Source organism: Conger conger, chromosome 3 (genome assembly GCF_963514075.1).
Source record: "Conger conger chromosome 3, fConCon1.1, whole genome shotgun sequence".
NCBI lineage: Eukaryota > Metazoa > Chordata > Actinopteri > Anguilliformes > Congridae > Conger > Conger conger.
The window spans coordinates 52,666,735-52,689,116 of NC_083762.1; the positions used below are offsets into that span (position 1 = coordinate 52,666,735).

At 41.2% G+C, this 22,382-nt stretch overlaps 1 protein-coding gene across 1 annotated transcript in view; it reads left to right on the plus strand.

Moving 5' to 3' along the window:
* The first annotated feature begins 418 nt into the window (after window positions 1-418).
* Window positions 419-22,382, plus strand: part of LOC133123482 (protein Shroom2-like) — a 48,623-nt gene continuing 26,659 nt past the window's right edge. Inside the window, exons 1-2 of the mRNA XM_061233950.1 lie at window positions 419-1,786; window positions 20,537-20,685. Coding sequence (XP_061089934.1) covers window positions 1,562-1,786; window positions 20,537-20,685 — 374 coding nt within the window. The 5' untranslated portion in view covers window positions 419-1,561. The remainder of the gene's footprint in view (window positions 1,787-20,536; window positions 20,686-22,382) is intronic.

A 22,382-nucleotide genomic window follows, 5' to 3' on the forward strand; every position in this document is an offset into this window, starting at 1 on the left:
ATCCTAAAAGGGCCGGCGTGGGTGCAGGTTTTTGTTTTAACCCAGCAGTAACACACCTGATTATACTAATGAACTAATCGTGGTCTTTAATCAAGACCTAGATGAGTAGAATCAGCTGTCTTAGTCCTGTGCTAAAACAACAACCTGCACACACACCGGCCCTTTCTGGATAAGATTGGAGACCCCTGTTATAGGCCTTTACTAGGTCCGATAATTTAGTCTCATTTAGCTGAAGGTCAAGTAGGTTAATCTACTGTTTGCACGGACACATGCTGGAAAGTGTGATAATGAATGTGAATTACAATCCTAAAGCAAATAATTGAACTAATTCTATAATCAAGATCTGACACTGGAATAAAAACCAGTAGCTGGCCATGGCACCATTGAGACCACTGCTATGCACCATGCAAAACCTATGGACTGATTAATAATAATTTTGTACCCGTTCAATATATTTAAGCATATTCTGTTTATTTCCACGCAACAGAATCACACTTATTTACAGTAGGTTAATCCCTAAAGTGCATTGTGGATTGATTTTAAGCGCCTCTGCTGGCCAATTCAGGTAGGTAGCTAGCTTAGTTGGCTAACTTGCCTGTCGGATAGCGTGCTTTAGGCGATGTAATTCAAAGCAGATCTCCCTGGGAGCTGGGAGAACTACACCGTTTAGTTGCGCGTCTCACAGTCTCTAGCCATTTATGAGTCTCAAAATAAGGATTTATTACCGGAGAAAACATGCGAACTCCGTGCTCAAATAGCAATGGCAAACCTGCAGTGGAATTGTACAGCATCAGAGAATAAACTCCAACCAAGCTCTTCTGCGACGAGAAACTAATTCCGCCTGTTGATAACAGCTACTGAGCTAGCTAACTTGTTAGCTTGCTTGCTACAAAATATTTTTGAAAGTGAGATCACTTCGTTTAAGGATGAAGAATTTCATCATTGCCTGCTATATGAAACATTTACTAAAACTAAGTGGCCGTATCTTAACTGCCATTCTGGGATGAATCTGAACCTGTTGGCTTTTTTTATAGCTTGTTAAATTACTTCACCGTGTAGCCTAGTGAACGATTAAATGGAAAAATAAATAGCTAACGTTAGCTAGTTAACGTGACTTGGCATACGTTACTTGTCTACCTTTCAATGCTGTTGAATTTACAGCTAGCAAGCAACAGTAAGAAAACGAAGAGCAGCTTAAACTAACCGGCTGAGTGAAAAGAGTCCTCAGAATTTGGTAATTAACAAGCATGCTAGCTAGGTTTACTTGAATGCGGGTCCTAAACGACTGTGGCAGTTTGAAAGCTTCAAGTTTATTTACTCTTGCATGTCGGCAATATGCTGCGTTTAATTCTCTGTGATTAACAGCATTAGCTATGCGTGTGGAGGTGTTTTATAACAAAGGCAACAACTGCTAGTTAGCGAGCTCTGTATGTTATTTCCCCCGAGAGAATAAAGAAAGTTGAGAGTGGGATCTGCATTCAGTTTTTCTATATATAGTTTTACTTCCATTGTTCCACAAATGACACCTGCTTTTCGCAAGGTTTAAAGTGGCTTTAACATCATGGATGCCGCTGGTCATAGTACCGACCTCAGATACACGGGGAAAGATTGCAGACCTGCGCATGGAATCCTTCACGAAGGAGTGGAAGTATTAGGAACTTTGGAACGGAGGGTCGGAGACAGCGAAGGATGGAGACTGGTGGATGTTCTCCTCACTGGAGGAGCGCCATGGGGTTTTACTCTCAGAGGAGGTCGGGAGCACCACGAACCGCTCCTCATTACCAAGGTAAACTTTACTTTCGTTCAAATATCCATAAAGCGTAACGGCGCCATAGCAGGCATCATGTTATCAAAGCGCCCCCCGCGCGCGCGTGTGTGATTGTCACTTACAGGTCTTATAATGACTACCATTTTCAGTACACCTACATTTTGCCTATCTGTCAGTTCAGCAGTTTCACTCATTCTGTTTGCGCTTAGACGGCCTTTCCCGGCAGGATGCCTGAGCGGTAAATTCCTTCCTGCGATTCACAGCTATAGAATGAGTGGAATATGCGTCGTTTCTGCGCATGTTTGCAATGTATATAACGCTACATGGTGGATCTTGTGCAGGTCATAAAATGCTCTTCACAGATAATGTTACAAATTACAAAAAGGCACCAATTGCTGGAGACTCAACCTGCTAGTCATTCAGATTCTCAAGAGTGATGCCTGCCTCGCGTTGATATAGTTAATCATTGGAGGGTGAGGTGGGTGGTTGAGTTGAATGTAGGATGATATAAACAGTCAAGATGGCTGTTATGTTTAAACATGACCCCAGTTTCCCTATGACCTACTCTATAAGGTTCTTCTCGTAACTTCATGATCCATGCTGGGGATCTGTGCCATTCGCAGGCTGACTCTTTGCAGACTGGCATGATTGGTAGCCTGTGTTTTCCATCTGCTAACTATGAAATTAGCCGACTTGCTGGCATTGTTCCCTTCGATTACAATGTAGCCTACTCTGTTTAAACGGCTCCGCACTAAATGGTGGTATATTATTATGAATAAATATGATGCATCCATTTTGTCTTTCTCATAGTTAGGCCGAGTAAGTGCATAACGGGCTAGATCCCAGAAAACAACCAGTCATTCATATTAACATAGTTGATGAGTTTGATTTCTTTGTTATTTATATATAATGGTTTTTTTTCCCCACAAAAAAATAATGGATTGCACATTCACAGTTAATGTTTTTGTAGTGTGGAATATGGTCTGCGTGAACTTTGCTTGGCTGAATGACTTGTGTTCATAAATTATGTTCATGTTGTTATTATTAGGAGATGAGTATTTTAAAAAGCAGGATTTCCTTGCTGGTTTCTCGCTGTTCTCCTTATCTTATCTTATTTCCTGTTGTGTGATGTCATCGACAACCATAAAACGATATATTAATTACAATACAATATAACAATATATTAGATTACAACATTGCAATATATTAGACTCGCTAACGTATATTAGACCTTAGTCATTAAGTGCATAATTTTAACCAGGTGTGCTGGTATCGCTGCGGACCTTCCACTAGACGCGGTAACGTTTGGTTTGTAAATTGCTAATTTGAACAGCAGAGGTTAGGCTTGAGCCAGTTTGTTTGTCTCTATTGCTGTGTTAATTGGGCTGTTACATATTCATTTGCAGCCTAATTAATTATTTGTGTCCAAAGCTAGTGGTTTTTAAATGTAGTTGCTTATCCTTATGCACAAAAATCCTCAGTTGCTTATGGCGCATTCTGTCAGAAATGAATCCCTTTCTAACATCACCCTTTTACATTAGGATAAAAGGTTTTATACATGTTAATATGTGAGTGTTAGTATATAATTTGCTTCACTAGAATAAACAACCAATTCGGAGACAAGGGCCCTCAAAGTTGACTCATGTTGGACCCCCACCCTACCTAAGACATACATTTCTTCAACAACGAACGTAACAGTATACTTCTCTTATCAGAAACGTAAACAAGGTTATTCACAATTTCAATACTTTTGGTCCAAAATAAATATGTGCAAATTAGGTGATTTTATTGGTCCTTAAACCTAAATTTGCAAAAAGTGTTACAGTCCCCTACAAAAGTATTGAAATTGTGGATAACCTTGTTTCTAAGCTTTCTGAACCATACTCTTATGTTTGTTTTTGAAGAAATATGTCTCTTTGGTCGGGGGTTGGACACGTATATTAAGTGCTTAGGCCTATTATTTTTTCTAAATTCTCATCTTTCAACGGAGAAAGACGCAACAAAAACAAATTCATGTCGCTTTCACCAACTAGGCTACCATTAACCCCTTAAGTATCTCACCCCTTTTCTTAACGCAAGCTTGAAAATTGCAATGGTTACTACTCTTGAACCCTTTTGACAACAGTCCTGGTCTCTTCTTAATGGTAACCCTTTTTGGGGGCTTGTTTTCCAAACGCGAGAATTACTCGAAATATTACTAAAACAAAGTTACAAATGCTCAAACACAGTTTTTCTTACTGCAAATATTGTTTGCATTTTTATGGATATAGATGCTCATGGAGTGGGTGGCACAGATGGTGCAGTGGGTAGCACTGCCGCCTCGCAGCAAGGAGGTCCTGTGTTCGAATCCCGGTTGGCCTCTCTGTGTGGAGTTTGCATGTTCTCCCTGTGTCTGCGTGGTTTTCCTCCGGGTTCTCCGGTTTCCTCCCACAGTCCAAAGACATGCAGGTTGGGCTGATTGGAGAGTCTAAATTACCCATAGGTATGAGTGTGTGAGTGAATGGTGTGTGTGCCCTGCGATGGACTGGCGACCTGTCCAGGGTGTATTCCTACCTATCGCCCAATGTATGCTGGGATAGGCTCCAGCCCCCCTGCATGGGGGTCTGGTCACTGAAAGACTTGATTGTGGAGTCAGATGCATTTTCACTGTCCTCCACAGAAACTATTCAGTCAGATTTCTTTCAGGGCCTCCAAATGTAGAGTCTATTTTGACTTAATCATCACAAAATCTTTTTTTGTTGTTGTAAAACATCAACCTTTTAGACAAAGTCTCAAGAACATTTTTTTTTCCCAGTGCATAACTGTCATATAGCGTGCATACTGAAAATTAAAGGAAAATGATTGCGTAGGCGAAAAAATAAGGTTATGAGAAATCTATTTGGGACCAAAATGATATGCTAAGCCTGATCAAGCACATAGTATGAAGACATTTTGAGCAACTTGGTTAGGATCACGGTACCATAAGGTTCTGACCTTGACCATTGAGGCTAGGTGCTTCTCAGAATGTTTTATTTGTCTTCATGTCCAGACAGTCTTAAGTGAACTATGCTACACTTTGCTGCTCAGGCTAGCCATGCTCCTACTACTGTACGGTTATTTAGCTAGGGTAGCTGGTGTAAACAAACAACTGTGTATAAGTTGCACACTGACCCTCCATGAACAATTGCCTGCCCCTGCATTAGAGCTGGTTAATTATAAACCCTCCAAGACCTTGATGCTTTATTTAGTGATTGGCTGGGTGATGGGAGCCGGTGTTTGCGGTTGACACAATTCCCCTTTCGTTAGCTCCGTATGCTGCTTTCATATCAACTTCAAAGTCAGTTCAAAGTCCCATTAGCCTGCAGAGGATTTTATTTTCACCAAGCAATTCTGCCCCCAAAGGGTTATCAGAGGAGCGGGGGGCATGTTTGCCCGACATGTGACCGGAATGCACGGAATTCCTGCCAGTGTTAAGGGTCTTAACAAGCCGACAGTACTATTGTTAGGTCCCAGCTCTGCTTGCAGTGTTGAATTGTCATTTTAAACCAACGGAGGGTCTGTGCAGGAGTGCTGGCCATTAGCTTGCTGACCAAGGGGACCACAGCTTCACAGGTGAAGTGGCCTAAACGTCTGTACCTCTGGGGAATTCCATCTCACCTCAGCGGTTTGTGAAATCAGTTAATGTATTACTGTACCATTTTTGCTTTTCACTGTTCTATAACTGAGTTTAGTTCCATTCCTTTGGTTTCCAGTGATGCTTGGTTCCCATCTGTCTGTAGTGGTGATAGTTTTTCAGACTTAGGACTTCATAGCAAAGGAGGGGGACCTTTCAGAAGTCTATTCCATGCGATTGTAACCAATTATTTTCAGTTCTGCTCTGCTTTATTTGTAATATACTTCTTAAACAAAGAATCTCAGAATGCGTCTTACAATCTTGACATTTGACATAAATTTCACTTGCAGATGTGACTTGACTCATCTTGCCTCTTCTCAAATCTTTTTTTAATCAATGTTAGGCTTTACAGTGGTGGCTGTGATAACGTACACATAGGTGAAAAAATTAATGGGGGAAATGATCAATGAATGTGGCTGTTGTTGTTAAATTCTGTGTTTTATAATATTGTGATTTGGCTCTCAGTAGTGCCTACTGACTTTTGGTTCTCTTGAAGATTGAAGCAAAGTACTGATGTACAGTAGCCTATTTTAAAACCCTTTTTCAAGCTGAGTGACATAGATGAATCTGTAGAAATCCCCCCAGTAGCCTCCCGTGACCAGCAGTACCAGGAGCTGGAGAGGAATGCAGAATGCTGGGGCTTTCACGATGCTCTCCCTGTGTACTGAATTATTCCTGACAGCCCCGACCCTGCTGGAATAGCACAATGCACCATCTGGGATGCATTTAGCCTTGGATTAGGGAACCCGGTCATCTTGGGAACTCTCCTCAGAACGCTGGCTTTTGGTATTGAGCTGGAGCCCTGGTGCAGGTTGTGTTGAGTTGAAGATCTAGGTGCTTTTGGAATGTGGGCAGGGTTTGGCATAGGGGTGTGAACGGTTAAACATTTAAACGGTTAATCGAAACTGAGTTGTACATGTTTAACAAGTATTGCTAAACGATAACAGATTTTTTTTTTTCTGAAGCTGATATGGTAAGCTCAGTTTAATGAAATAAATGCGCTTTCACCACCAGTGACAAAATGCATGAATCAGTCGGACAATTTAAAGAAAGATTTTGGCTGCTGAATAACTTTCGTCAGGCTAGTCCAAGTAAGCAGTCTTTGGCCATTTCAGCGGGTTAAGAATGCAAACACCACAGGGAATTGAGTGCTGCAATAAGCTATTATATTTATCAAATAATTTATCTGTTTTAAATCTGTTGCTGTTTATTCAGGTTCACAGAAGACTCAAATTCAAACTCCTGGCGAACTGAACGTAGCATATATATATATATATATATATGCAAATAAAGCAATACATCATTGGATAAATGTTGCATGCAACATTACTGAGTAGGCAAGTTGAAAAATAAAGGCTATAATTACGTGTAACCACTGTTCGTAATTTTATTAAATCTAGCCTAGTACTTTTTTACTTTTTTGATTGAGTCAAACTTACTTAGCCTAATAGTTATCCAACGTTTTTTGTTTTTTGTTTCTTGTTTTTTAAAGCATTGTGTTCTATAGCTACAGTAATGTTGGCCAGAGCTAGCTTACTTACATTTTCCAGGGCTAGCTATTTCTAAAATCAAGTAGAATTTTTGGCATAAAATATTTTTGGCTTTGGGCCAGTAGCCTATCCTTTCCATCGGATATGTATAGCGAAAATTCCCTGCTTTAAAAGGTCCGCAAAGATTGCCCTACATCATAAAATCAACTGCATTGACAACATTTACTGTTGCATAAAAATATAAGCCAAATTGTATAGAAACCATTGGCATAAAAGTATTGCATTAGAAGTATTGCATCAGACTATGGTATCTGTACAAAAATTTTATATTTACACTGTTTCTGTTGGATTGCCTGCCTAAAATAGACCATGCTATATAATGCAAATATTGGAAATGAATGTGACCACGGAATTCTGATGCAAAGTTCTCAATAGCAGCAGATTGGGCATCTGTGAGCACGATGTCAATGTAATGTAAATCCTTAATTTGGCAATTAGGCTATTGTCTGATTTACAATGTTGACATTTAAATGAAACAATTTTAAGATGGCCCAAAATATATTTTGAAAATGCTTAAAAAAATTGTCATTAGGCTACTCTATTAACACATTAAGATAAGACCCCTAATGGTCATAAGCAGTATCGGTTAAATGGTTAACCCTTTTCAAAATGGGATGGTAACCGTTTTCTCATCCCTAGTTTGGGATGGTATGATGGAAATGCTAGAATAGGTCATTTCGGACTTGTAACGGTTAAGAGGAATTGCGGCAACAAACACGCTCAAACCATAACACTGTTTACCCCACCCCTTCTCTGTGAACGTGCTGACGTTGAAACGCCATTGGCTGTGGCAATTGGAACCAATTTTTAACCAATGAGCTTGAATTATTGTACAGCTATACAATGTTTTGGGACAGAGTGCCGGCCCGTCAACTGCATATTTGAAACCTGAATTTAAGGACTATAAACACAGGCAGAGGGTGAGTCAACATGTCAGTGAGCCTTTTTCAATGATAGGAAGGGATTCACAGTGCTCTTATAACAATGTTTAACACAAAAATCGTACCTATTGTACCTAGGTATAGCAATACGCAGATGGGAGTCTCTCGAAGTCTTGACGGCAAACTAATTACACCGATCAGCCACAACATTAAAAGAGCCCCTGCTTAAACCCTGCTTTTTCATGATTAAAAATGCTTGAACTGTATAAACTTATTAAATAAACTTTTAACCGTATATAAACACTTTCATTATATTATAGGTGTACTTGTATAAGCATTCAAAAGTAGAATTTTTTAATTAAAATGGAAATCTTGTTAGCTCAAAGGGAGGGGGAGGTGCATTGTTTTGTCATTTAAATATATTGGTACCTTCAGAAATTTCACCCGACCCTCTACTTTGGATATGGCAAAGTTGCACCCGCATTTTCTGGAAAAATCTAGCTTTGGTACTCCATGGGCTAACTGTAGATGCATGTCTTTGGGTATCTGAGGGGGTGGCACGGATAGGTAGCACTGCCGGCTCACAGCAAGGAGGTCCTGGGCTCGAATCCCAGTCGGCCGGGGCCACTCTGTGTGGAATTTGCATGTTCTCCCCGTGTTCATGTGGGTTTCCTTTGGGTACTCCGGTTTCCTCCCACAGTCCAAAGACATGCAGGTTAGGCTGATTGGAGAGTGGTATGAGTGTCTGAGTGAATGGTCTGTGTGCCCTGAGATGGACTGGCGACCTGTCCAGGGTATATTCCTGCCTTTCACCCAATGTAGGCTGGGATAGGCTCCAGCTCCCCTGCGACCCTGTTCAGGATAAGCAGGTTCAGATAATGGATGGATGGGTATCTGAGGGCCTCTGTCTCCTGAATGGTTGGTTATTCTGGTTAATCAAACCACATTCTAAAATTCTTTCATTTACATTTACATTTACATTTTAGTCATTTGGCAGACGCTTTTAATCCAAAGCGACTTACAAGTGCAAAAGCGAAAGCGACTTTCATAGAGGTAAACATCTATTAAAAAATGTGTTCAAATATAAAAGGGTAAGATCAGATTCAGAAAGTAATTTCTGATGCAATGCCCCATCATATTTCAGCAGCTGTTTGCAAATATTTATTCTTTGGAGATTAAAACTGCAACGGGCGATGCCGCTGCCTTTTACTGACAGGGAGGAGAAAAAAAAAAAAAAAAATCAATTTCTGAAAAAGAGCCAATATCTCTAGAATGACAAATCCAATGTGACTAATGTTTTGCATATTTTCTATTGAATATAAAGAACATTTACCCAAAGTTTGAGCAAAATTACACCTACACCTCTGGTTGATTTTTCACCAAATGACCCAAACTGAAGTTTCCACTGAAAAGGGTCTTTAAATCACAGGCTTCGTTTAGAGCTGCTTAACTTGAGGCCTTGAGTTTTGTTGCAAAAGCAGAAAGTCCCACAGGATTTAAAACGGCAAAAAGTGCATTGTTTCAAAACAAACTGGAACCAATTAAAATTCCAAACATTCCTCTCATAGCCAGGGTTCTGCCAAAGATCCCCATCTAGCCATTTAAATCCAGATTCAATAAAGCCCATACAATCCTCTTTTATACAGTCCACATTCAGTGTATAGCTACATTATGGAACTCTGCCATCTCTCTTTTCCATTCACATCCCTGTGAGCTATTGCACCTGGGAAGGGGAGACTGGCACGTGCCTCCTGAACGTTCATGGCACAGGAATGGCAGAATGGGTTAGGGGCCATGTTGGAGCTTTCAAGTCATTGATCAGAGGAAGGTTAAGTTGATTTTCTTTGCGAAATGTGAAATTCTTTTAAAATCCGTTTCTATTTGTATTTAAATAACCACATTTTTGATCGGCGGCTTGCAGGCACATCACATTGATGTGGGGACCTTAATCATGTTGGGGCATCCATGGCTAACCTGCGCTCTCTTCTGAAGCATGGGCAGCCAGCCACTGCTTATTTTCACTGCAGCCTTGTTTTGACTAAATCTTGGTTTCTGTTTATAAAAATGGGGTGGATGCAATGAAAAAGGAGTTCAAGGTTGTTTGTTTAACAAAAAAAAAAAAGGAACCTTTCACCCCTGTTCTCTCCTGCTATGTTTGCACTGAAATGGTGGTGAGCGAAACCAGTCCCTGATACTCTGTTGGTTTCGGACTCTTTAATTTTTAACCAGGTCTCTCTCTTGGGTTGCCACAGTGATCTAGGAGCTCCAGGGTTTGCCAGCAGACTCCCCTGATGCAGTCAGTGTGGTATTTCTCTGTTATCTGCATGCTGCAGACAGTGGATATTAGCTCGAAAATAATCCCTGTTCCATCAGCTGTCTGCCCCAGCATTACCCATATTGCATCACACCCCTTCTCTGTCCTCTCTTTTCCTCCATTCATCAGCGTCTGTTAGCCTCACTCCTTTCAACAGATCAGCAATGTCTATGAATGCTGCTTGTCTTTATCTGTTAGATGACTGCAGCAAATCATGTCTAATTCACTGAAATTGCAGGACTGTCTCAGTCATTTTTGGGTTAGCAGCACTGTTAAGGAATGACTTTCTTTTATTTGGAATGAACAGTGCTTTGAATATAATTTTATTCCTCTTTTTCTTAATGCTTTGCTTCTGCCTTATAGTTTTGATGTGGCTATAGCTGTGGTGCAGGGCTGTGTTTGCCCTTTCTTCTCGTGTTGAACATCTTGGTGTTCTGCCTGGTCTTGCATGCATAACCTCCTCCTAATCCACAGGATTATGGCCTGAAAATCCACCCTGTTTCTGTATCAGCCTTATCTATGAAGGGGGCCCTCGCTGGAAATGACTCACCAATGTGTCCATGTCTGGGAGGGAGGTTGTTGCTCTCCCTGGTTTTTGTGATACGTTTTTATTAAAAACAGTGAGGAAGGGCTGCTGGTGATCACATGTAGTTTCAGATGTGGCTTCATTTAGAGGCGGTTTTTCATGGTAATTTTCACTTGCTGACAGAAGTAACAGTGCAGAGAACCACCTTTCTTTTATTGCTCCTTCTTCTCATCTTCCTCATCCCATTTCTTATTTCTCCTTTCCACATCCTGCCGTTACTCTACCTGTTCTCCCCTCTTTCCCTGCTCCCCACATCCCTGCGTTTATGTTGTCAGTTGTAATCTCTGTGGTTTGGAGGCCTCATATTTCTTCTCTCCTGAGATGGATAGCTAACAGCTCCCATGCTGCAAAATGGCATTCCTGCTGTAAGTCAGCACACGGACCTCTGGGCTCATTAATTTTTCATTTTTCCTTTATTTAAACTCAGAGACACAGTGAGCAGTTCCCCCAATGTGTGCTGAATATACACATAAAATACAATAATAAATATTAAATATAATTATGAATAATTAAGATTAAAAGCTAAAAAGTTAAGTTATTTCAAATAGTAACTTAAAAGTCATTTTGAATTAATTGAGAGAGACTACAGTATTTCGTTTTGGGGTTTTGTGATCTGTGGTTTTGACTGTGGCATGATTGTTGGTGCCAGACAGGGTGGTTTGAGTATCTCAGAAACTGCTGATCTCCGGAGATTTTCATGTACACCAGTCTCTTGAGTTGGCGGAGAATTGTGCGAAAAACAAAAAAAGGGAGTAGCAGCTCTGCAGGCAAAAAATAAATACCTAATGAAATGCTCACTGAGTGTACATTGGGTTCCAGAACTTTTGTCACCCTTGATAAATATGCTGGGTCACGTTTCCCATTAACGGTGTCTCTACGTTTTACAAAGACTCGAAAGGTATACCTTACTAAAGTTGTTTACTTTTCTAGGTGTAAATATCATTTAAAAGGCAGTTAAGCAATGTTATTATATGTTCAATAAAGTGCAACATGCATCCATCGTAATGTACAATTTTATTCTTTGCATGAAAACATTCCCATTAATGTGGTATTGTAACATTATTAGCCAACTACAACTGTAGAATTATAAGCGTACATATTGCTTAACAGATTGAGATGCAACTAGGAGCAACAGCTTATTTCAGAGGCTTGCGGTCGGAACAGTGCCGCCACTACCGGAGTGAGCTGACAATATCGATAAGGTATAGCTAAGAGTGGTCCAGACCAACCTTACGAAAGTATCACTTACAGAAGGTATACTTGGCTAAGAACGTTTCGGGAAACATGTTGAAACATTACGGTACAGCTTATGGTATAACTTACGAACGACGTAGTGTTAAGAAGGCTTTGGGAAGCACAGCCCTGACCGTTTGCTTATGTCATTCTTAAGCCGCTCAGACTGTTGTCTGGGTATGTCATTTGTGTCCCGAAGTTGGAGCCCTGATCTTGGACAAGTTTCACCTTTTGGTTCTGATAAGGTTCGGATTTAGATAGGGAAAACCTGAGCTCAGATTAACCTTCTGAGCCACTTCATGAACATGGGCTGTGAAGATAGGCACTCATGCTATAGCAATTTTATGCACACACCAACACTACGTTTAAACTTAAAGCAAAAACTTATCCAGAGCAAAACTCCAAACATACTTTTTTTTTGCCAAGTCATCAGTGTTGCAACTGATTTTAGCAGTCATTGCATAAACCTATAACAATTTACCATAATGTGTGCCTACCTGCTCTTCAACCTTTCTAATTACATACATGCTACCTTTTAACACCTTCCGCTGGATTTCTGTGGCTGCCCACATTCAAAATGAGAATCCCCAACCCTTGCATACAAGCTGGGAATGACACTGCCCCTTCCCATCTTCTGGCAGTTATTATAGCATACGCTCCTACTAGTCTTCATTCAGCGTCCTCTCATCTGCTGTCCCTTCTCCCCAGGCTCCTGGCAGCCATGTCTGGTCATCTTAGCCCTTCTCCGCCCTCTAAAAAGTCCCTTATAAAATCAGGCTTTTTCCTCCATAGAGAATTTTGTGGCTGCTGCCTTGACTGTATTTCGTGCCACCTCCAATGGGACAATGCACCAAGAAAGGCGCTTTGGATGCAGAACACAAAGTTACATTTTGTCGCTCTCTGTACCCAAGCACGTCTAATTTTTTTATTTTTATTATCCCTAAATCATATCCTGTCTGTTTAATGTTTTCAATCGGTGGCTGGGCTAGCCCATGGAATACTTTTCAAAATCAGCTTTTTCCACTAATCCACTTGCATTCTTCTGAAAATAGGTTTTTGCCATAATATGCAAAATCAAAGTAATAACACAATAAATGTATGTTGATAATGTTATTTGACACTTAGCACAGTAGCTTGGTGAAACAGTGGGATTAGTAGGATGAAATGAGATACAAATAATGTTTTGGCGTTCTGATCAAAACCATTTTTTGGCACACTAATAATATTAAAAACCCCTAGAGACAATTTCTCTTGTAATTTACTCATATTGGGCAAACTAGCTAGGGTGTGACATCTCGCTTTCGACTTCTCATTGACATCAAGCGCTTTCTCTTCGAGTTTTGCAATGCTATCAAAAGTTGTGTAAGTATTAGGATCAATAAATGGCACATATCAGATGCCGCCTCTTCCCCCTCCCATGCATATTTCTCCTCCAGTTCGTCTGTCAGCGAGAGGCAGGTTAGGTCCCAGACAGGGGTGTTTAGGGGAGATGTCTATCTCAGAAAAGAGCTGTATTTGTCCCCATGACACTGTTACCATTACCACTGCGTGGTGGGATGGCTATTTATAATGACCCCGGTGACTAGGCACAAAGGAGCCAAGTGTTGTACACATTAAACCCCCACCTAAGATTTATAGATGTTACTCCTGATGACATAGGAGGCAGAAATTTGCTCCTGTTAAAAAAATATGCATGCTGCCTTTTTTAGTCTTTTTTAGCCTTTTCATATCACCTACTAGCTTTCGATTTGTGTTCCATACGATCAAAGTAAAATGATTACCATTTTTGTCGAAGTATGCATATTTTAGGTCTAACTGCTATTCTTCTGAGCTGTTTGTAATACGATTTCCCATCTGACTTGACGTTTCGGATGACAAACACAGAGCTGACCACAGGAGGGGGAAGGGGAATTTGGGCTCTGGAGGCAGGGTTTAGGGATTTTTAAAAAAACCTACGTCATTGCTCTTTGTGAACAATTTATGCTGGTTTTAGATAATAAAACCAGGAAGAGAACGCTGGTGTGTGTCTGAATTTGTGCTCCCAGACACTTGTCATTATCCTTGTGACTTCAAAATTGGTCATTGTGCAACCCATGTACGTGGACTTGCTCTCTGTCTGGCTGTCTGGCAAATGAGGGAAAAGTTTGAATGTGATGCATTGGCCAACTAGCCTTGTTGAATGTGTAGGAAATTTTACATAAGTGTGCCTCTCTGCAGACCCCCAATCAAGGTTTGATGAAAAGACAGTGCTCATCAATACAGGACTATTGCTCCCATCATTGTGCTGCCTCTGCGCAATTCTGCCACCTCAGTGGAATGCTCCCAGAATGAGTTGAAATAGCACTGTATCAACCATGGGTTCTCCACATACAGTGTTTGGTGTCTTTAGATAGCTAATGATGTGACAGTTTGGTGTAATTGGTGGTGTAGTACACTGGATGCTGAATAAAGATCTTGTAGGAATAAACTACAGGTAATGCAAGTTACCTGTGAGTCAGCATCCAGCTGTGATACAAAGATCTCCTGCGCACTATTTGCGTATAGCCATTCATATTATACCGTGTAATTCTTGTAACACATATTCATTCTATTTCTGCAATGGACATTGTTGAACAAATTGTATTAATTTGAACCTGCATCCTCTTGACTCGCACCACTGCGCACTTTAGAGCAGTATAGAGTCCTACTAGACATAGACAACCTAGGATACCTGCATCCCGTAGTCACTCGCCTATACACCAGTGCCATCTCAAGATACATACTAAGTGTATCATTGTAGGCTATACAGACCACAGGCATGTCTGCATCTTTACAAATAGATAGCGATCATATAGAGCCACACTATTGCCAGACTTTTGCAGTTCCTTTTGTTGAACTGGTAGAACAGAGGAGCAGTTGAACAGCAGTTGAACTTATCTTTTGGAGTCAGATAAATGAGAACAAAATAAAATTAACCCTGTTCCAGTAGCATTGGTCAGACTACACGCGTTTCCTTCACCTCTCAGATACGTCTGCCTTTTGGTGTATTTGGGGGGTTTCTTACAAATGTACACGTCACATGTTTAAAGTTGCTTGTCCCTGCTGTGGAACATACTGTAAGGTCTCAGAGACCCTGCTGTACATTTTTTTTTGTTTTTTGTTTTTTTATATCGCTCTTAACTGTGCAGATCAAGAAGCTTTGGGTTTCTATTATCGGTAAGGTGGGAATGTAAGAGTACATATTGATTTATTGTTTATGATCAGTTTGGTTAATGAGTTGCAGGCCTGTGCTATGCAGTGTTGAGTTTATATGCATTTCTTTACTCGTGCCTGCTGTGTGAATACTCACATTTTCAGGGTAAAGGCTTTAACGGCGAAGAAGTGCAAGGCCGAATCTCGTCCATCTGGAATCCGTTAAAATCCTCAGCTCTCTCCCGCGGCTGGCTGTTCCTGCTGTCTCCCCAGCCGTGCGAGCCAGGAAGGGCCAGGGCGGGGCACAGCTGCAGCATGCGCGGGGTCCACATCGGTCAACAGTTCCACCCCAGCACCCCAGCCATCCTCCACAACTTCCTCCAAGCTACTGTGTGCTCTGGTTTCACTTCAAAATGGCTCCTGCTTTTATTTTGTCTTGAGAGACACGACAGTGGAAGGGAGACCAACAGAGAGGTGCATTGGGAGGGCGAAGGAAAGGTGGAACAGGGTGGAGGGAGCTGGAGAGAGATAGCGCTGAGGGGGCAGTTGGAGAGGTAGAGCAAGGCCGAGAGAGGGAATAAGCAAGAAAGAAGAAAGAAGAGGGAACGCCAAGGAGAGGAAGGAAGGGGGAGTTTCAGCAGGATTTGTGTGACCAGCGCAGGCCTGGACCCAGGATGCATGATATAGTTTTAAGTGCATCTCGGTCGGGACCATCTCGGGCACCCCTGCTCTCCTTTCAAGACCCTTGGCCTGGGGTCCCCCTAAGTAGCACAGAAAATAACAGCCTGATGGCTTCTATTCTGGAACTCTCCCTGAGACATGGCTCGCGGGTTCATGGGAGTTTGAGCACAGGACAGCTTGTGTGTATGAAGGTACACGACCACACACATTTTTTTAATCAAATGGGTTCGGTTCAATTCAATATTGCGCAACATTTGTGGCTTGCATTCCCCCAAAGGAATGCATTACACTGCCTCGGTAGAATTTTCTGCAACTAAGGCCCCCCCCTACTCCCCTAGAAGCCCCCCTTTAGCTGTGTCCAAATCCTGTTCTTTATTAGAAAATAATAACATGGGGATTTCATTAAGCTGGTGCTAACTGGGCTCCAGTAAGCTGCTGGAGATTGGAGAGAGCCAAGTATCTGCTGGGTTTAAATGGTGCACATACCTCTACAGCTGAGTCATTCATTTTTTTGGGGGTTAATTGATATTGAATGAAAGCCAGCACTGGAGGTTAGGAGGGCTCATTAATTTCTGGATGAATTGTGAATGACATTTTCCCTGAGCAGGTTAGACATGCTGAAGGTCGATTTATATGATGGTGCACAGAGCACTCAAACTTATCTTTTACTCATCTCTATAAAAATATGATGGCTGTTTTGCTGTTAATTCAGGTATCTGCTGGTTTTCACAGTTACTCAGTACTTAGTTGATTAATTAAAATGGTTGATTAAATGGTAAAATAACCTCATCTGGTTTTGGGATCTGAACCAGTTGTACCCCATTTACACTTTCATGTGACTTATAGTATCCGGATATGATTTAACCACATTGCATTTACCCTTGGTAGTCAGATGCGTCTGTGGCTAGCCAGTTTGAAATTAGATTGCTATTTTGCGTGTGAAATGTAAAACCCAGAGAACCCACTTCCTCTTTTGTTCTGCATCTCGCTGAGCAAGTATGGTAGCCGCTAAGAAAATATTGTATGGAATATTTCAGTTTCTTAAATGACTGCACTGTTGAGACTGGCTGCGACCGGGGTCGCTGCTTAAACATAGCAAAAATGGTTTGATTTCTCTAACTGTTGTTTGTTATGAACAAAATCTGTTAGTATTGCTAGTGAGAATGTAGTTTTGCTCGAATGTCAACGATGCGCGTCCTCTGTGCATGTTGTCATTGTGAATTTACGGTTTGGAGGATGGCATTACATTTTAGTTGTCAAATGCGTCTTGGAGTGACGGATGCATTGACACTTGTATAACCTCCATCTTGAATGTGTCTCAGACCACCTTCTGGAGTGGTTTGGGCGATCGGATTTAAATCTGTTGTAATGCACCTTAGGTGCATTTACCCCTGCATTTAAGACCCGTGAAAAGACTAAGTCTAAACGGGGCCCAAGAGACCCCATGGCTCTCTAGAACTATTAAGTTAAACACTTGAGTTAAATGATGGCATCTCCATGGATGTAAATCTCTCTCAATGTTAGATATGGTGCAGGCCCCAAGTAATTGGACAGTTGGGGTCTCAACTGTTTCTCCTTAGGTAGGTGTATTCAATTGTAGGCAGTTTTTAGTATGTAATATGTAGTATGTTAAGAAAGCTTTTAGTATGTAGTCTTGATGAGAGGTGTTTAATTGCCTTTGGAGTCTGTTATTGGTGTTTCTCAACATCTGTACACTTCAGAATTAATTCTGCTGCTGCTATCACTATATACATACATAGGCTACGTACAGTCCCCTCCAAAAGTATAACACCAAGGCCAATTCCTTTGCAATACACTGAATACATTTGCGGTTGAGATAAAAAGATGAACACGAGACAAGAGTTCAGAATTTCAGCTTTTATTTCCTGGTATTTACACCTAGATGTGTTAAACTACTGAGAACATAGCACCTTTGGTAACAGAGATTTAAGTAAATGACAGTTAATTACACTTAATATTTGGTAGTATATCACTTGCTTGCAATAACTGCATCAAGCCTGCGACTCATTGACATCACCAAACTGTTGCAGTCTTTTTCTGTGATGTTTTCCAGACTTTACTGCAGCCTCTTTCAGTTGTTGTTTTGTATGAGCTTGTATGTTTTCGATCATGAGCAGATCCCTTTCTCCACGCTTTGGCCTTTCCATCACTTCAGTAGAGGTTGTTCTTGGTCTTATCAGTCCATGAAACTTTGTTCCAGAACTTTTGTGGCTCATCTCTGTACTTCTTTACAAATTTTATATTTCTGATTCTTACTACTAATGAGTGGTACGCTTGATTGAGATACCTTCACCCCTGCCCTGTGGAGATGGTTTGTGTTGTCACTGACTGATGTTTTGGGTTTATTCTTCATAGCTCTCACAATGCTTCTGTCATCAACTGCTGTTGTTTTCCGTGGTCGACCTGTTTGATGTCTGTTGCTTAGTAGCTACACCAGCCTTTTTTTCTTTTTCAGGACATTCCAAGTTGTTGCACAAGCTATCCCCAATGCTTGTTCAATCGCTCTGATTGATTTCCCCTAGCTTCAAAATGCCTTGCTTTTCTCCCAAAGACAGCTCTCTGGTCTTCATCTTGGTTTATCTTTTCTAACAAAAATGCAGTCATCACAGGCAAAACCCAAGGCTAAAACCAAGATGAGCCATTCAGAACTATTTATTGTTTAATCAGTCAGTCTACAAGAAACAGTCATATGTTCCAATATTATAAAAACCCAGACTTGTGTTTTGTATATTTGAAATGTTGGATTAAAGCTTATGATGGACTGGTGACCTGTCCAGGGTGTATTCCTGCCTTTCGCCCAATGTATGCTGGGATAGGCTCCAGCCCCCCTGCAACCCTGTTCAGGATAAGCGGGTTCAGATAATGGATGGATGGATGGATTAAAGCTTATTTGAGTCATGCTAATAATAGAATGGAAAACCTCAAGCTACAAAAACTAGAATGTCACTAAATGTTATGTTGTACACTCATAAAATTGCATTATGTTGCAAATGCATGTATTGTTTAAGAGTTTGGGCTCTCAGTAAGCCTATCACAGTGACATCTTGGAGGCAATACAACTTGTTAAATTTTAGTTTAATCTGCTAGCTAGAGATAAGGGAGCCAGACCAATAGCTAGTCTATAGATTTGGAGCCTACTCTTCAAAGGGTTAACCAGTTAAGGTGTTTAGAGCCTTTTCCCTCTCTATGGACAACTAGGCCCCTGTCCCCGTTTTTAACAGCATCCTTCAGCCCCTCGCTGCAGCTGTTCTGTGCCGTTCCCAGAGGATCAGCGGCATGTGCACTCATCCTTAACCTTCACCTTTCACCCCAACCGCGCCCCCGAAACCTCTAGAGAAGCTCTCCCAGGAAAAAAAAGGTGTCTGCGTGTCACAAGGCGTCGCAGCAGCAGCATGACGTGCAGTATGTGGGCTGATTGGTATACTAATTCAACCAGCTGCAGAATTGATCATCAAACCTGGGTCAAATACAGTGCCCTCCATAATGTTTGCACCCATGATATCTTGTTTTGCCACACTTTTAGATTTGGAATCACACTATTTACATGTGGTCAAAGTGCACCATCTCATATTTTATTAAGGGGTATTTTTATACATTTTGGTTTCATATATTGGTAGAAATCACGGCTGTGTTTATGCATAGTCCCCCCATTTCAAGCCACCATATTGTTTGGGTCACATGACTTCACAGGTGTTTGTAAGTGCTCAGGTGTGTTTAATTGCCTCCTAAATGCAGGTATAAGAGAGCTCTCAGCACCTAGTCTTTCCACCAATCATTCGATCACTTTTGGAAACTATTTTTGTTTATCAACATGAGGACCAAATTTATGCCGATGAAAGTCAAAGAAGCCATTTTGAGACTGAGAAACAAGAATAAAATGGTTACAGACATTGGACAAACCTTAAATCTTACAAAAATGAGCTGTTTGGAACATAATTAAGGAAGCCCTTTTTTATGAATGTGAGCTCATGGATTGTAAAGGGACTGGCAGGCCAAGGAGGACTGATGACAGAATTCTGGGGGTGTTATGGCCTGGGCATGTATGGCTGCCGAAGGTACTGGTTCACTTATCTTCATTGATGATATAACTGATGATGGTAGTAGCAAAGTGAATTCTGAAGTGTATAGACACATTCTACCTGCTCAAGTTCAGGCAAATGCCTCAAATCTCATTGGCTGGTGGTTAATTCTACAGCAAGACAATGATCACAAACATACTGCTAAAGCAACAAAGGAGTTTTTCAAAGTTAAAAATTGGTCATATGTATAAACACTGCTGTAATTTCTACATGTACCCAAAATATATAAAAATGCACTTATTAAAATATGACAATGTGCACTTTAACCACATGTGATTTATTTTAATAGCAATTCTGAAATTGTGCAAATGAATAAATGATCGGTCCTTAATGTAATGTAGGGCACTGCTCTGTACATTTTGGATTTAAATACTTTTCTGTGCTCGGTTGATCTTGCCTGGCTGCAAATGAGCCAACAAAGAGGACCAGAACGTGGGGTTTGCAGATTATTTCATAGGTTCCAATACACCTGACAAGTGCAAGTTTTTGGAAAAAGTATTTGAATCCAAACCAATGGCATATTTGACCCCGGTCTACTGATAATAACATTGTGTATATTGTAGCACAGTGAGTCAGCAATTCTGTGTCTCTGTGTTGCAGGTGGAGGAGGGCAGCAAGGCTGCAGCCGTCAGGCTCCAGGTTGGAGACGAGATCATCAATATCAATGAAGTCCCCCTGAGCGGCTACCGACAGGAGGCCATCTGCCTGGTGAAGGGCTCCCACAAGACCCTTACGCTGGTGGTGCGGAGGTAGGGCTGCCCATGGAGCTCAAACACTTGCACTCACGCTCATCTACTCCTGTGCACACACACACACACACTCAGGGGCACACAAAAGTACCTGCTGCTTCTGACTCCACCCACTCCTGCTTGGCCTAAGGTGGTCTCCATGGGTACGGAGCCATGAGCACTACTAAGGAAACCACAGCAACGGGAATGGGAGCAGATGGAAACTGCTAACCTCCTCAAAAATACACACACACACACACACACACACACACACACATAGAATATGTAAGTGATAATGCTATGAAAGACTAAACTACTGCAGATGTGGGAAGAGAGTCAAGGCGGAGATTGTGCTCTTCTCAGGGACTGTATTGTAACTCTTTTGTACACTTGACTTCTGATTGAGTGTACACTAACGCTTCTGAGGGACTGTACACTAACTTGATGTCTCCCCTTGATGACTTGCTGTGTCCAATATATGGTAATAGGGTTTTTTTTAAGGGAATGGACTTAACCGTGATTTAATTTCTAAATGCAAGTCCGAGTGTTTCTTTAATTTCCCTGAGGATCTGGTGGGAGTTGGGAGCGTATCGGTAGGTGTAGCATGTCAGTCCTGAGTGATACTGGACTGCTCATTCATCCAGAGGGACAGGCATGGGCAGCTATCAGGTTGGTGTGCACAGGCTGTGAGATACCTGTGAAAAGTGTGCCCTTTGTTCCCAGATGCAAATTAAGCCATTTTGGCTCCTGACTTCTTTGGTTGATTTGTATCCACCGGCGGTGAAATAGCCTCCTCTTCTCTCCACCTTTGTGATAAAAGAATGGACTTTGCATGGCTCTTTGACAGTAGGAAACTGAAAATCTTTAATCAGGTCCACATACTCAGTTTGTTATTCTTTGTATGAGTTCACAAACTCTCACAAGCTCACACAGCCCTTCAGGCTTCACCATGGGTCTGTTTAACTTTGTTTATTCCAGGTTTAGGTGCTGGTTACAGAGCTGTAAAGAGTTGTGGCATTGTCTCATTTTCAGAGAAGCAAGAAGCGGGCGCTTGTTTTACAACGTGCCTCACGGCTCTGAAAGACAGCCTTCGATCCTCAAAACACGGGAGAACTTATGCTTGGCTACAGTTGTCTCATCAGACATTCTACGTGATAACTTTTGTGAAACACTAAAATGCTTGAGTTTGCAGAGATATAGCAACAAAATACCTAAATGGAAATTTAAAGTGATTACACTGCTGCCCTTTCTTTAATGCTCTATGGAAGCGGCCATGTCACTATTGTCCCTAGACACACACAAAATCCAACTGTCATAATGATGAACTAAACTTGTTTTGCCCAATTAATGATTGAGAAAGATGCATACAAATACTAACAAATATTTGTTGAGTATGCTATTAATGTTATAGTGAACTTGGTTAAGTGAGGTGAGTTGAATGTTTATAAACTTAAAGGTACAATAGGTAATTTTGTACCGTTAAGTTTTGTGTTAAAACATTGTAAATCCCTTCATATCATTGAAAAAGAGTCACTGACGCTGACTCACCCTCTGTCTTTGTTTATAGTCCTTAAATTCAGGATTCAAAGTGTACATTTGTCAGGCTGTCAAAAGTATAAAAACATTATACAGCAATTAAAGCTCGCTATGTTGTGAACAAGCAAGTTATTTGGCTGTGTAAATAGCTGGAAAACGTAGTTTGAGAGAAATAAAGGTTT